General features: G+C 41.3%; 2 protein-coding genes across 6 annotated transcripts in view; one reads left to right on the top strand and one right to left on the bottom strand.

The window, feature by feature from the left end:
- ACADSB (acyl-CoA dehydrogenase short/branched chain) overlaps positions 1 to 2,388 on the bottom strand; it is a 46,570-nt gene extending 44,182 nt beyond the window's left edge. The window contains exon 1 of the mRNA XM_074295800.1: positions 2,183 to 2,388. Within this exon, the coding sequence (XP_074151901.1) occupies positions 2,183 to 2,230 (48 nt within the window). The 5' untranslated portion in view covers positions 2,231 to 2,388. The remainder of the gene's footprint in view (positions 1 to 2,182) is intronic.
- Positions 2,369 to 12,693, top strand: part of IKZF5 (IKAROS family zinc finger 5) — a 35,276-nt gene continuing 24,951 nt past the window's right edge. The window contains exons 1-2 of one of the 5 annotated variants that reach the window (XM_074295791.1): positions 2,369 to 2,716; positions 10,286 to 10,434. The gene's annotated coding sequence lies outside the window, so the exon portion shown is untranslated. Of the gene's footprint in view, positions 2,717 to 2,921; positions 3,061 to 10,285; positions 10,458 to 12,693 lie in introns of those variants that run through there. The other 4 variants (XM_074295796.1, XM_074295795.1, XM_074295794.1 and 1 more) reach the window with 4 other exon arrangements.

Genomic DNA, 12,693 nt, shown 5'->3' with positions numbered 1-12,693 from the left:
CTAGCTTAAATACTAGATGGCATCAAAAGACATGACTACATAGGAACGACAGTTTGAATTCCTTAGCTGAGGAAATTAGTTTATTTTGGAAAGGCTGGTCAAATTCTATTCTACCAGGTACAAAGGAAGCAAGGTCTTTAATTTTCAGCAAATAAAAAGACAGATTGCCAGTGTGATTTTTATCAGCACGGCGAGCTCTAAGGTGAGGAAACTTCTTTGAACAATGCCAGTAGGCAATTAATTCTTCTGCTACTAAATATTAACAGGTTTGTTGAATTAAGTAATTCAAGGTGAAACAACTGCTTTAACAGAAGAATTTAACCTTAGGTCTCCTTGACAGAGGCATAGTAAAAGCATTGAATTTGAAGTTACAGAATCTGAGTTCCAATCTCAAGCTATCACTTACTAACAATGGGCAAATCACTTTTAATAGTTTTACCAGACAGAAGGCTACTGAAGACCACGGGTAATGAAGGTCTAAACTACGGTGTTAGAGACAGATGGTGGGACCTTGGTGATGAAGTGCCAGACTCATTTTCATGAATTCAAACCTGGCCTCAGATCCTTAGTAGTTATGTAACCCTGGTGTTAATCAAGCCTGAAAAATGAGCTGGAGAAGGAAATAGCAAATCACCCCAGGGTCTTTGCCAAGAAAATCTCAAAAGGTATTAAGAGTCGATACAACTGAATTACAATAGACTTTTGGAAGAGATCTCAGAAATAATGCCACAAGGCTACACGGATGAGGTGTGGTAGAAAGGAAGTATCTAAAAATAACACGGAGAGTTAGGAACCTGGGAATAAAGTGGTGCCTTCTACAATATGCAAGTTAGGGAGAGGGCAGGTCTCCAGAGGTTAAGCGAGGAATTTAACACTCTGGAGTGATTCATATTTACTGTACCTCTTTTTAAAGTCTCACACAACAATTCCTTGAAAGTGCTTGGAAGGCAAGTGCAAGTAATGCAAATATTCTCCAAATAAGGAAATGTATTACAAATAAGGAAGTTAAGACCCAGAGCTGAAAGGAGTTTTAGAGTTCAAGTCCAAAGATGAAGAATTGGAGGGGGGAGAGACTACACTGTTAGAAAGGCCAGAAAATGCCAAACGAGATTCCAACACAGTCCTCCCAGACTCTAGGACGAGTTGCCAGCGTGAGTGGAAAATATGTTGCTGGAAAGACGTGGGAAATCAAATACTCTGGCCCGTGAAAGAAGACGGAACCTCATTTGAGAGGGACTGAAGAAGCCATCTGAGAAAAAAGGGGGCGGCGAAGTGCCAGTAATCAGAGGGCTTCCTTTAGGAAGTGCAGGCATCAATTTCACCGTCTTAAAAGTAAAACGGATTTTTTACCTTGTGAAAAGAAGGAGGAAGCTCTTTCTCTTCCCTGTAAATAACAGGATGGCTGGAAGAAGGAGAAGTGTTCCCAAAAGCACCCATCCTAACTGGGTTTATTGCTAAACAACCATTTTTAAACCACTGTGAAAACTCCAGGCTCTGGTTGTGGTGAGTGCGCTTGAGTGCAAAAACTGAAGTGACTCAGAAATAACTCTCAGTCCTCCCTTATTCCGCAGATCACTCACAAACACTGCGCCTGCAATTGCGTACAAACATGCAAGAGCGCATCCAAAGATCCAGCCTGGCCCGGGTTCGCAGAGGCAAAGGCGCCGAGCCTCGCGGCTGGGACTGCGGGGAGGGACGGTGCAGGCCCCGGTACAGAAGGTGCTAGAGGGCTCGGGCATTTGCCGGGGGAGTATTTGGGGAGGAAGAGGAGTTGGTGGCCAGAGGGGAAGGGAGGAGGTGTGATGAGGTGTTTTGAGGGAGAAAGTATTTTTCTATTTTGGTGGGGAGACAGTTTGTGGTTTTGGGAGTATCCCCCGAATTTGGGGCGGCTCGGTGTTCTCTGGGGGTGTTGTGAGGGGAAAAGGTGGATTGTGGGAGTGGGGAGGTCGTGGGGTTGCGGCGGCTGAGCGGTCGTGACGCGGGATGAAGGGCCGCTTCTAGGCATGGGGGTGGGGGTCTGGGGTCGGGGGGGAGGAGGCAGCTCCAGCCGAGGGGAGAGAGCAGGACTAAGGACATAGGGCCCCGGGCGGCGCGCTCTGCATCGGGAGTCCGTTACTCCGGGGCGGTGGAGCTAAAGTAACGGTGACCCACGTCCCCTCCTCGCACGGCAGGGGGCACTTACCAAGCCACATCCTCCGAAGCGCAGGAGCTGCGCCGCGGTCGGCTCCATCTCGGTCCCCTCCGGTGAGACTGAACCCCGGCTCCGGGTCAGCACCCGCGGCCTCGAGCGAGCTGGAAGACAGAGGGGAGGGAAGGAGGAAAGGCAGGGGGCGGGGCTAGGGGCGGGGCAGGCGGCACCGCCCCGCACACACCCACTACGGCCGCTCCCCCGCCCACCCGCGGCTCCTACGGGAGGCCGGGGTGGACATTTAGGGGAGGAGAGAAGAAGAGAAAAAAAGCAAGCCGGGGATGTTTTTTTCCCGGAGTAGTTCTCCCCACTCCCTCTCCTGAGGCGCCTAGGGGCGCGAGCGGCCGCCGTTCACGCGAGACTGGAAAAGAGAAGGGGGGCGGGGGAGGGGGAGGAAGCGGAGACACAACAAACATGGCGGCTGCGGCGGCGGCGACGACGGTGACGAAGACATCGACGGCAGTGGAGGTGGAGGCGGCGGCGGCGACGGAGACGACGACGGTGCTTGTTCGAGGCGGTTGTCAAGAGGTGGGCGAACAAGAGGGGGCTTAGAGGGGTGGGCCACGAGTGCGTGTGCGCGTGTGATGGGGTGGGGGTCAGGGAGGCTCGGGGCCTCCCTGGGGACCGAGATGGGAGGTCGGGGAAGCTGGCCTTTCACCTTGCTTTCCGAGGGAGGGGGCCGATGTGAAAGGTCACGACCCGGCGCTGGGGACTGCGCTCCGCCTCGGTGCAGCTGGAGAGCGCCGAGATTGGTGGAGGAGCTGGAGCATCCCCGGCGCCGGCCGCGAACTGAAGAGAGGAGGGGATGCCGGGCGGTCCAACAGGTGGCTGCTGCCGAATCCGCTCGGCCTCGACTCCTCGCGCTGCGTGAGGTAAATGTCCCACGCTCCAGGGGCCCCGGGGTTGGAGTGTGTGACACTCTCATTATAAAGAATAAAAAAAGAAAGCTGTTTAGCCGGCGGCGTCTATGGAATATTCCATTCTACTTCTGCCAGGAGGAAACTCTCACTCCTCCCAAGCGAGGACTTTTAATTGATTGTTAAGCCGGTGAGCACCTAGTAGGCGCCTCCTGTGTACCAGGTTCTATGCTAAGCCCCGGGGATACAAAGAAAGTTTAAAAAACCGTCTAGTAGCGCCCTGTCGGAGTTCCTGGCCAGTGGGGGACACCACGTGCAAATCACCACGTATAAGTAAGCCCCACACGGGACTAATTGGGTGTGGAAGCAATGCTATTTCCTGTTGTGAAGAGAACAAAATGAGATGTGTGTAAAAGTGCTTGTGAATCTTTAAGCGGCATATGAATGCCGGTTCTTTTTATTTGCCCAGCGAAAACATTTGAGTTTGTGGCAGATTAAAAGATAGATGGCTTCTCCATACGTGGCTTCAGATGCATAAATGCTTGCTGGACTTATCGATAGGCTCGAAGAAGTTGTCTGACATTTAGTTACTTGGAATATGAGGGAGAAAGGAGGTCTTCCCCTGGGATCCGTGCAACTTCTGTAAAGCGTCCTTGAAACGGTTCCTTTTATTTTTAGTTATTTCTATATTCTATTCCTATAGCCTTTTTTTTTTCTTCTAATTAAATTTGAATTGTAAATTGTTACTGGAGCAGTGAAAGAGAACCTATAATTTCCAGCTGTGAATTGAACATGCTATCTAGAATGTTTTTCAGCCATGGGGTAATTGAGATGGAGAGGCCAATGAAGTTGTGATATCAAATGGGTTTTGTTCCCTCGATTTTGTTACTGGGTGATGTTTTCAATTTTACTCTTTATATCCAAGTATTTCTGAGTGTGGAACTGTCCTGATGTCCTAGTCCCAGTCTTTATTGTGGCTCAACTTTTGAAGAATATGCTAGAAGAATGCAAACTCTGAAAGACCTTACTAAACTGGAAAGGCTGTATAGTTACAGGTCTTTTTTCTGAGTTTCACCTTAGCTAAATTCAGAACTCTTAATAGATCAACCAAAAAGTGATAAATTTTTCTTTCATAGTAAGTCCATATTAACATGTAAAAGAATTGCTGTCTACATTGTGGAAGGGATACTTATATTGAGGAAATCAGATTCATTTCAATTCAACAATCATTAATTAAACATTGTGCTAGATAGTATGTCTAGTATGGGAGGGACAAAGACAAAAGAATCCTTGTCCCCAAGATGCTTGCATTCTCTTTGTTGGGGGGAAACTATAGAAATTTAGAAATTTAAATACAGAATTTATACAAAACAATTTCCAGAGAAAAGGGATATGGATGACAAAGAATGGGGATTGGAAATGGAGGGGAGGAGTTGGTAAGGAAGTTTCTGTGTAGGGAGTCTATGACTCAGAATCACTGGGAATTAGATCGGAGGTATAAGACAATAGTTTGTTATAATCTTTCACAGTCTCTGTGCCCTGAGATATCATGCTTTGCCTTTTGATAGTTTATGAGGAGCCAATGTGACCCTTTAAAAAGTGTTCTGTGGGCAACTTATTTATAATCTAAAACTCAGAAGGCAGTTTTAACTTTTGGGGGGGGGTCATTGAGTCATCAATTGAATTGATAGTTGAAGAATTTAATTTTTTTAACAAAAGTTTTCATCAGTTTTACATTGTAGTTGAGTATTTTACATATTCAGTAAGTGTGATAAACTAAAATTCATTTTCAAAAATATTAATAAAAGCATCTCCATTAACTAGATAAGTGAATCAGAAATACATGGTGCATTTTACATAAGCAGTCATACATTCTCATAGCAATCAACATTTATTGAGTATATACCATTTTATGGCACTTCATAAAATGCAGAAGATAAAAAGAAAAGCAAAAATGAGCTCTGTTTTCAAGAACTCACATTATAATTAGGGAGACAACGTGTTAACAATTAGGTGCCAACAGAGCAGATGGAAGCTAACCTTAAAGGGAAAGGCTCTGGCATCTAGAGGTCCAGGAAAGGCCTTCAGCAAAAGGTAGTTTTTGAACAGAGCCTTCAAGCAGGCTGTATCATCTGAAATTATGTTCTCTTCCATGTTCAGGTTCCATCCTCCCTGAAAACGTTCTTGTTCTTTCTTCTAGTTAGATGTTTCTTCCTAGTTCTTTTCAGTCTGACCCTCCTTATGTACTTTATCAGATTCTAACTTACCTTAATAATCATTTATATACATTTCTTATTCCCCCATAAGATTTTGAAGTTTTTGAATACAAGGATTTTAATTTTTCATCATCTAATACTACTAGGAGAAGCAATGTAGTGTAATGATTGGGGTACAAATCTAAGAGTAGGGAAACCTGGGGTTATACTTTGCCTTTAACATTTCTTTGCTAGCTGTGTGACTATGGTTATGGTTAAGAATTAACTTCTCTGTGTCATTCTCTTCATCTGTATAGAGACCTGTATAGTATCTGCGTTATAAAATTTGAGACCTCCTTGACAGGCTAAGTAGCTTGTAGAATATGTGCTTGAGAACCTTTGTTAAAAGATTAGACTTAAAGGTCTTGAGTACATCATGATAAAGTCTTGCTTTAAGAAAGGCTGTGTGCTCATAGAATATATTTGTGGGAAAATACTGACAATATTTACCTACTATTAGTACAGTTCAGTGTCTCAAAGTAGTATTTTGTCAGCTATCAGTTTGTTTGTTTTTTTCTCTGATAGGCAGCTCCCAGTCTCTCAAATCTTGGGGGTTCCCAGACTTCAGATAGACAATTAGGCAGTTGTAGAGGAGCAGTCACAATCAGAATAAGAACCACTTTCTTGTAAGGATATATTGGAGCATGTTCTTCTTGCAGAACAGACAAGTATCTCTTGGTTCCCAAAATATGGCCACCCATACATGAGTTTTCTTCTAGGATATGGTGGATGCCAGAGTGGTGTATTATTTCTGAATTTTCTTTCCTCTCTTCCCTATTGCTTATAATGAATATTTGCTTTGAATTGATTTCCATTGTTTTACATGTTATTCTTTGAATCCGTACCTATTAAGGAGTTGCTTCCCCCCAACATCTCCATCTGGCCCACAGCCTTGTCCTTACATGTAGGACAAGGACTTGACTTGGTGATAACTGCATGTGAGCCAGGGGATTTTGATTTTGACAGCCCAATTGTAGAAAGCAAGGGACAACAGGGGAACCCTATTTTCTCCCAGAAGAGACTTCCTTATGCTAGAAAATGGTCACCAAAAAAATCTTACAATTGGAGTGAGGTGCAAAACGTGTAAAGAGTCTTAAAGATTTAAAGATTCATTTAAATTGTAGTTGTCATTGCCAGGTAAGTATTTGTTGTTTGGCAATAATAGGAAGAAATCATATTTGATAAATGAAATAAGAGACCATGGAGATAGATATTACTTTTATTTATAAAATATTTATTAAACATCTACTATACAGAGACCTCTAGACCTGGAGTTAGGAAGACTTGTTCAAATTTTATTTCAAGCAGGAACTGGATGTGTGACAGAAAAAAAAAAGTCATCTGTTACCTGACTAGAGAGCAAGGCCATGATCCTATAGGGCCTCCATTAACAAAAGAGGTTCAATATAACCTTCCCATTTCCTACCTTAATACTTTTAGATTTTTTTTGGACCTCTTTAACCTGCCTGTTTTCTATAGGAAATTCATCATTGGAATTAAATCTGCCTCAGTCTTATATCTCATTAATCCTTTTTGCTTGTTTTCATTTGATCCTCTGACTGAAGGACAGAGCTATGAACTCCAGTACTTCCATTTAAGGAGGGGACTTAGCATAGTTATTTTTCCCAACTATTCTGATTTTGGATTTTTTCATCATCCCCTTACATAGAGTTTCCCCTTGTTTGGGTGTAAACTCTTTGAAGGCAGGAACTGTCTTTATTATTGTTTTTCAATAGTATTTTATTTTTCTAAATACAAGTAAATAATTTTTTTTCTTTTTTTTTTTAAGCTAATAATTTATTGTTAAGGCAATCAAATGAATTTACATTTACAATTCCTGTTGGTTTTAAAAACATTTTCAATATACAAATATCTATAGTACTTTAGTTATTACTATTCTTTTCAGGTTCACTTCTTAAGTATTTAAGCAAAAAAATTATTTTTATTGAAGTTTTTTATTTTCAAAATATATGCAAGGATAATTTTTTCAGCATTGATGCTTGAAAAACTTTGTTCCAGTTTTTCCTCCATTTCCCCCATCCTCTCCCCTAGATGGCATATAATCCAATATATGTTAAATATGGTAAAAAAAAAATATATGTTAAGTCCAAAGTAGGCATACATATTTGTACAATTATCTTGCTGCACAAGAAGAATCAAATCAAAAAGTTTTTTAAAAAAGAAAGAGAAAATAAAATTAGAGCAAACCATAACAAAAAAGAGTGAAAATGCTATGTTATAATCCTCCATCAGTTCTCACAGCATCTGGGTGTACATGGCTCACATCATCAAAAGATTATTGAAGTTAATTTTCAGCATTCATTTTGATAGGGCTTTGTGTTCCAAATTTTTCTCCCTCCATTCCTTACCTCCTCCATTTTCCAAGACAGCAAACAATCAGATATAGGTTAAATATGTGCAATTCTTTTAAACATATTTTCATATTTGTCATGTTGTGCAAGAAAAAGCAGACCAAAAGGGAAGAAATCATGAGGGGAAAAAAAAAAAGTTAAAATGCTATGTTTACTATGTTTCAATCCACATTCAATCTCCATAGTTCTGTCTGGATGAGGATGGCATTTTCTATCCCAAGTCTATTGGAATTACTTTGAATCATTGATTTGTTGAGAAGAGCCAAGTCATCATAGTTGATTATCCCATTACTGATTCTGTGTACTATGTTTTCCTGGTTCTGATGAGATTAGGGTTCCTGGTGGTCTGAGAGTTTGATGATGAGATTAGTGGCAGGTTCCGGTTCAGGGAACCAAATGAAGAGGTTTAGCTCTCCTAAATCCCTTTAGGATTAGGCACTAGGTAAGGAGTTGTGGGAACCCCCTTCTGGCGGTGCAGAGGTCCTTCGGAAAGGAATTTATGAACCCGAAAAGCTGGACTGGTAAAAAGAAGCTTTTTTTTTGGCATTAGGAAATCAGTCTTTACTATGCATGAATAGAAAGATTGAATTCCTTAGTGGCAAGGTGCCTGCAGAGAGGTAAAGATTCTAGTAGAGAAATCCTGACAGAGAGGTATAAAGTCTTGTTAAAGAAATAGGTGAGACAGGTAAAGAGAGGATAATGCTGAAAGTGGACAGAGGTTTGCTGCTATGCCAGGAAGAGTGAGTTTCCTTGGCATAGCATATTAGGTCCTTTGCAAGGACAGCTTAAAATTGACTCTTTTTATAATAGAAGCCTGGGCTACAAGCTGGGGTTTGCTCTTGATGGGGGGCTGGGTGAGATTGAGCTAGAACTGAATGAGTCTACTAATCTTTAATTCAGTAGGATTGGAATTCTCCAGCTCCAAATTCAATTAGCCCCACTTAGATAAACCACTTTTATCTTGATTTCCTGTGACAGGTCTCCTGGAGGCAGGGTTCAAGGAGAATTTCTCCTTCAAGGAGCTTCTCAAGTGCTCTTACCCCATATCTCATTCCCAAAGTCAGAGAGAGAGAGAAAGCGTTTCGGGGCTCTCCTCATCAGTTCTATTCACTTCACTCAGCATCAGTTCCTATAAGTCTTTCCAGTCTTTTTTGAAATCAGCCTGCTTGTCATATCTTATAGAACAACAATATTCCATTATATCCATGTGCTATAACTTATTCAATCATTCCCCAACTAATGGGAATCTACTCAAATTTCAGTTCCTTGCAACTACAAAAAGAGCTACTACATACAATTTTCCCCTTTTATGATCTCTTTGGAATACAGATGCAATAGTGGATCAAAAAGTATGTAGTTTTATAGCTCTTTGGGCATATAGGTGCTGTTGTATTTGTGTCACTAGCAGTTAGCACAGTACCTGGCACATATTGAGTACTTAATAAATATGTATTGACTAACTTTAGTTTTCTTTGGTTTCCTCTTTTGTAAAACAGATAATAAGAACTACTACCTTTCAAGAGTTGTGAGGATACAGTGGATAGAGTCTCAGGCTCTGGTTGAGAAACACATTTTCATGAGTACAATTTTAGGCTCAGATACTTAAAAGCTGTGTAGTCACCCATGGCAAGTCACTTAACCTTGTTTGCCATGATTTCTCTTCTCTAAAGTGAGCTGGAGAAAGAAATGGCATTAGTTCTTTAGTATTGTTCCCAAGAATACCTCATATGGGTTGGTGAGATAGAACTCAACACCAACAAATTATAAACTTCATGGAACTATATAAGTGCTATCTATTATTACTGTTATTTTTATCATCATTATTATTATACACAGGGAGCGTCCTTATATAGAGATGAAATATATCTTCTAGGGAAGAGAGCAATGTTTTTGAGATCTCCTACTTTAAGGGGCTTCTGTTCTAATAATAAATCAGTAATTCTAAATTTTCTGGCTTTGGAATCTGCCTCAGGGAATCCCACACCCAGTCTAAAAATATTAATATGTCTGATTCAGAAGAGACCACTGTTCAATTCATTGCTGACTATCAGATAGCTAGCTTTTGGTCTCAGGATAGTCCCAGGAACCAAACTCCTGAAACAGTATTGATAATCTGTTGGTCAGTGAGAACCAAATTGCCAAGACCATTCCTTGATCCTAACTCTGAGCCATAAAATTAGCATATCTATAACCCGAAGAACTACATAAATGTTTCTCCTTGCTCCTGTTTCTTCGCCAAATTCTCTTGTAATTTAGTCTGCTTGTAATGCTGTTACAATTAAATAAACTTTGCCCCAGTAAATGGGTTCAAGCCTTCAAATTCTTTTGAGATACCTCTCAACACCAGTCTGTGACCTCAAACTTTTGGGATCCTTTTCCCAACCTCAACATAGAGAAATGACATGCCCCCTTTCTTGTAAGCATACTGAACAAATATACCTGTTCTTTTTTTCATCTGTTATCTCATTTTTTGGTCAGTAGATGGTAGTGTTAATATTTCTATAAAACATTGTAATAATGATAGACCTAAAAATGCTAATTACAGTTTTAGTAGGCATATTGACATTGTATTTTGCTTGATGTATCCTAATTTTTGATTATTTTCTTTTGCAGACCTCTGTAGGGCTTTTCAATTTTAGTTGAAAGTCTCTCGATGGCCTTTTGGAGTCAGTTAGCCTATTTCCAGAGTGGATTTCGGTTACTCTATATTTCATCAATGTTGGAGTGGAAAGAAAAAGGTGGAATTGATTTGGGTTGAAAAGGTAAATTTATATCTATCTTTACTGTTATTAAAAAAATCTTTAAAATATGTTATACACTTAAAAATCAGATGTTAATGCAAGGTGAAAAACAAAACTTTCTTAAAATAATAGCATTTTACAAAGTAGAACCAAATGAATTAACAGCTAACAAGCAAAATGTGCTTTGCTCCAAATCCTTTTTTCAGATTTATCTGGAGTTCTTTTGAGTTTTTTGTTTTCCCCAAGATAGTGGAAATTATTAAATATGTAGTTCCAATTTTATTGATCTCACTTTTCATTTTTCATATAGGTCTTTCCATGTCTTTTAAAAATACTATCATAATACCACACTAATACACAGTGTTTCCTTGGTACTCCTTATTAATTGATTCCAGAAGGCAGGACAGATGGTAAAAATGACAAGTACCACATAGATTTTTCCCATAAGAAATACATTTCTAGTCCACAGCCTAATAATTATCCCTCCCCATCCAATTCCCCAAAGGAACTTCCAGTTATGGAGAAACAACCAATCTAGGCTCCTCCTTTCTTGACCCAGCTCACTTTCTGAGAGGAACTACAAATTTTGTAGTACTACAACCAAATGCCCTCCAACCTAGGTAGATAGCCTAGATGTGGAAGCAGAAGCTAGGATCCTACACTTCCACCACCTAGGCCTCTGGCTGCTACCCAGATTTGGGACTGCCAGGAGTCCTGGGTCCTCACCCTTGCTTTCACCTGGGCTCCCCCAAACTGCTGCTCTTCTCCACATGGCTACTGCTCTAGCTGCTTTTCTTGCTGAGTTTGTAGGAAGCTCCATGCCCTTTCTAGTACTACTGCAACCACTTGTCCTGCAGTAACTGCCCCACAATCTGCCTGCCAAGATGCTCAACCTCAGCATCGTGTGGGTCCCAACCTGACAGTCCTGCTTACCTAGGGCTGCCTTTACTGGGGAAGAGCTACCCACAGTAGAGGGCAATAGCAGGTGCTGGGCAGTACTCCTGGCCAACCTTGCATTCTTATTCCCCAACCAAGACAAAAACGTAGCAACAAGTGCTGAACAGATGTCAAGTACTGAAGCATTTGTTTTCATAGAAATGCTTCAGATTCTGAACAACAAGTTTCTAAGCAAATGAGTGCTATCTGCGAAAGACCATTGTACTGTTGGGGATGTGCAGGCTTTTGATGAGACAAGGCGCCGGTGAAATAAAAATTTACTAAATTATAAGTAAAAGTAGAAGTAAAAGTTTATTATAAATCATCAAGAGTTCTCAAATGGAGCAGAACTCTTTGATGGAATTAGAGTTCTGTCCATTCTGCCCACCCGCCCATTCTTCCCACCCTCATATATCAGGTCTTCTATAGGTTCACAGGAATAAACTGGGTTATCTGAAACAGAAGCAACATGTTTAATCCTAGAAATATAAGTCCAGCTGGGGAACCCTTCCAGTTTAACTGCATTTGGAGCAGTTAAGATGACCTTGTATGGGCCTTTCCACTTCACGCCTAGGGGGTCAGATCCCTGGGCTTTCCAGCTCTTTAAATAAACCATATCCCCCGATTGACAGGGGAATTGGCCTGAAGGGAATTGGCATCTGTGGGTTTGGGGAGATGCTTGTTTGCATATTCAGAAAGGGCCTTCTGAATTGCACCAAGTTGTGAAGCAAATCGAGTGACCAGATGCTGTTCTGGGTCAACATTGTCGTTTGTTAGAAAAGGCCTTCCATACAAGAGCTCAAATGGACTGAGCTTGATAGATTTTCTGGGGGCAATTCTGATTCTAAGAAGCCCCACAGGGAGATTTTTAATCCAATCTTCTCAAGTCTCAAGACTTAATTTATGGGGCAGCTAGGTGGCTCAGTGGATAGAGCACCAGCCTTGAATTCAGGAGGACGGGAGTTCAAATCTGGTCTCAGACACTTAACACTGCCTAGTTGTGTGACCCTGGGCAAGTCACTTAACCCCAGCCTCAGGAAAAAAAAAAAAAAAAAAAAAAAGACTTAATTTAGTGAGGACTCTCTTAAGGGTGTGGTTCATTTTCTCCACCTTCCCCGAGGCTTGGGGTCTCCAGGCAGAGTGAAGGTGGTAAATAATTTTAAGAGCTTTCACTACAATTAGTGTCACCTGAGAAATAAAGGCAGGCCCGTTATCACTCTGTAAAGAGGCAGGTAAACCAAAGCGAGGTATGATTTTGTTTAACAGGCATTTGGATACCTTGTGGGCTTTCTCAGTCCTGCAAGGAAATGCTTCTACCCAGTTAGTAAATGTGTCCACTAACAC

The sequence above is a fragment of the Sminthopsis crassicaudata genome, chromosome 2, assembly GCF_048593235.1.
Source record: "Sminthopsis crassicaudata isolate SCR6 chromosome 2, ASM4859323v1, whole genome shotgun sequence".
Classification (NCBI taxonomy): domain Eukaryota; kingdom Metazoa; phylum Chordata; class Mammalia; order Dasyuromorphia; family Dasyuridae; genus Sminthopsis; species Sminthopsis crassicaudata.
The sequence above is the reverse complement of the archived record's forward strand: the minus strand, read 5'-3'. Positions and strand labels throughout refer to the sequence as shown.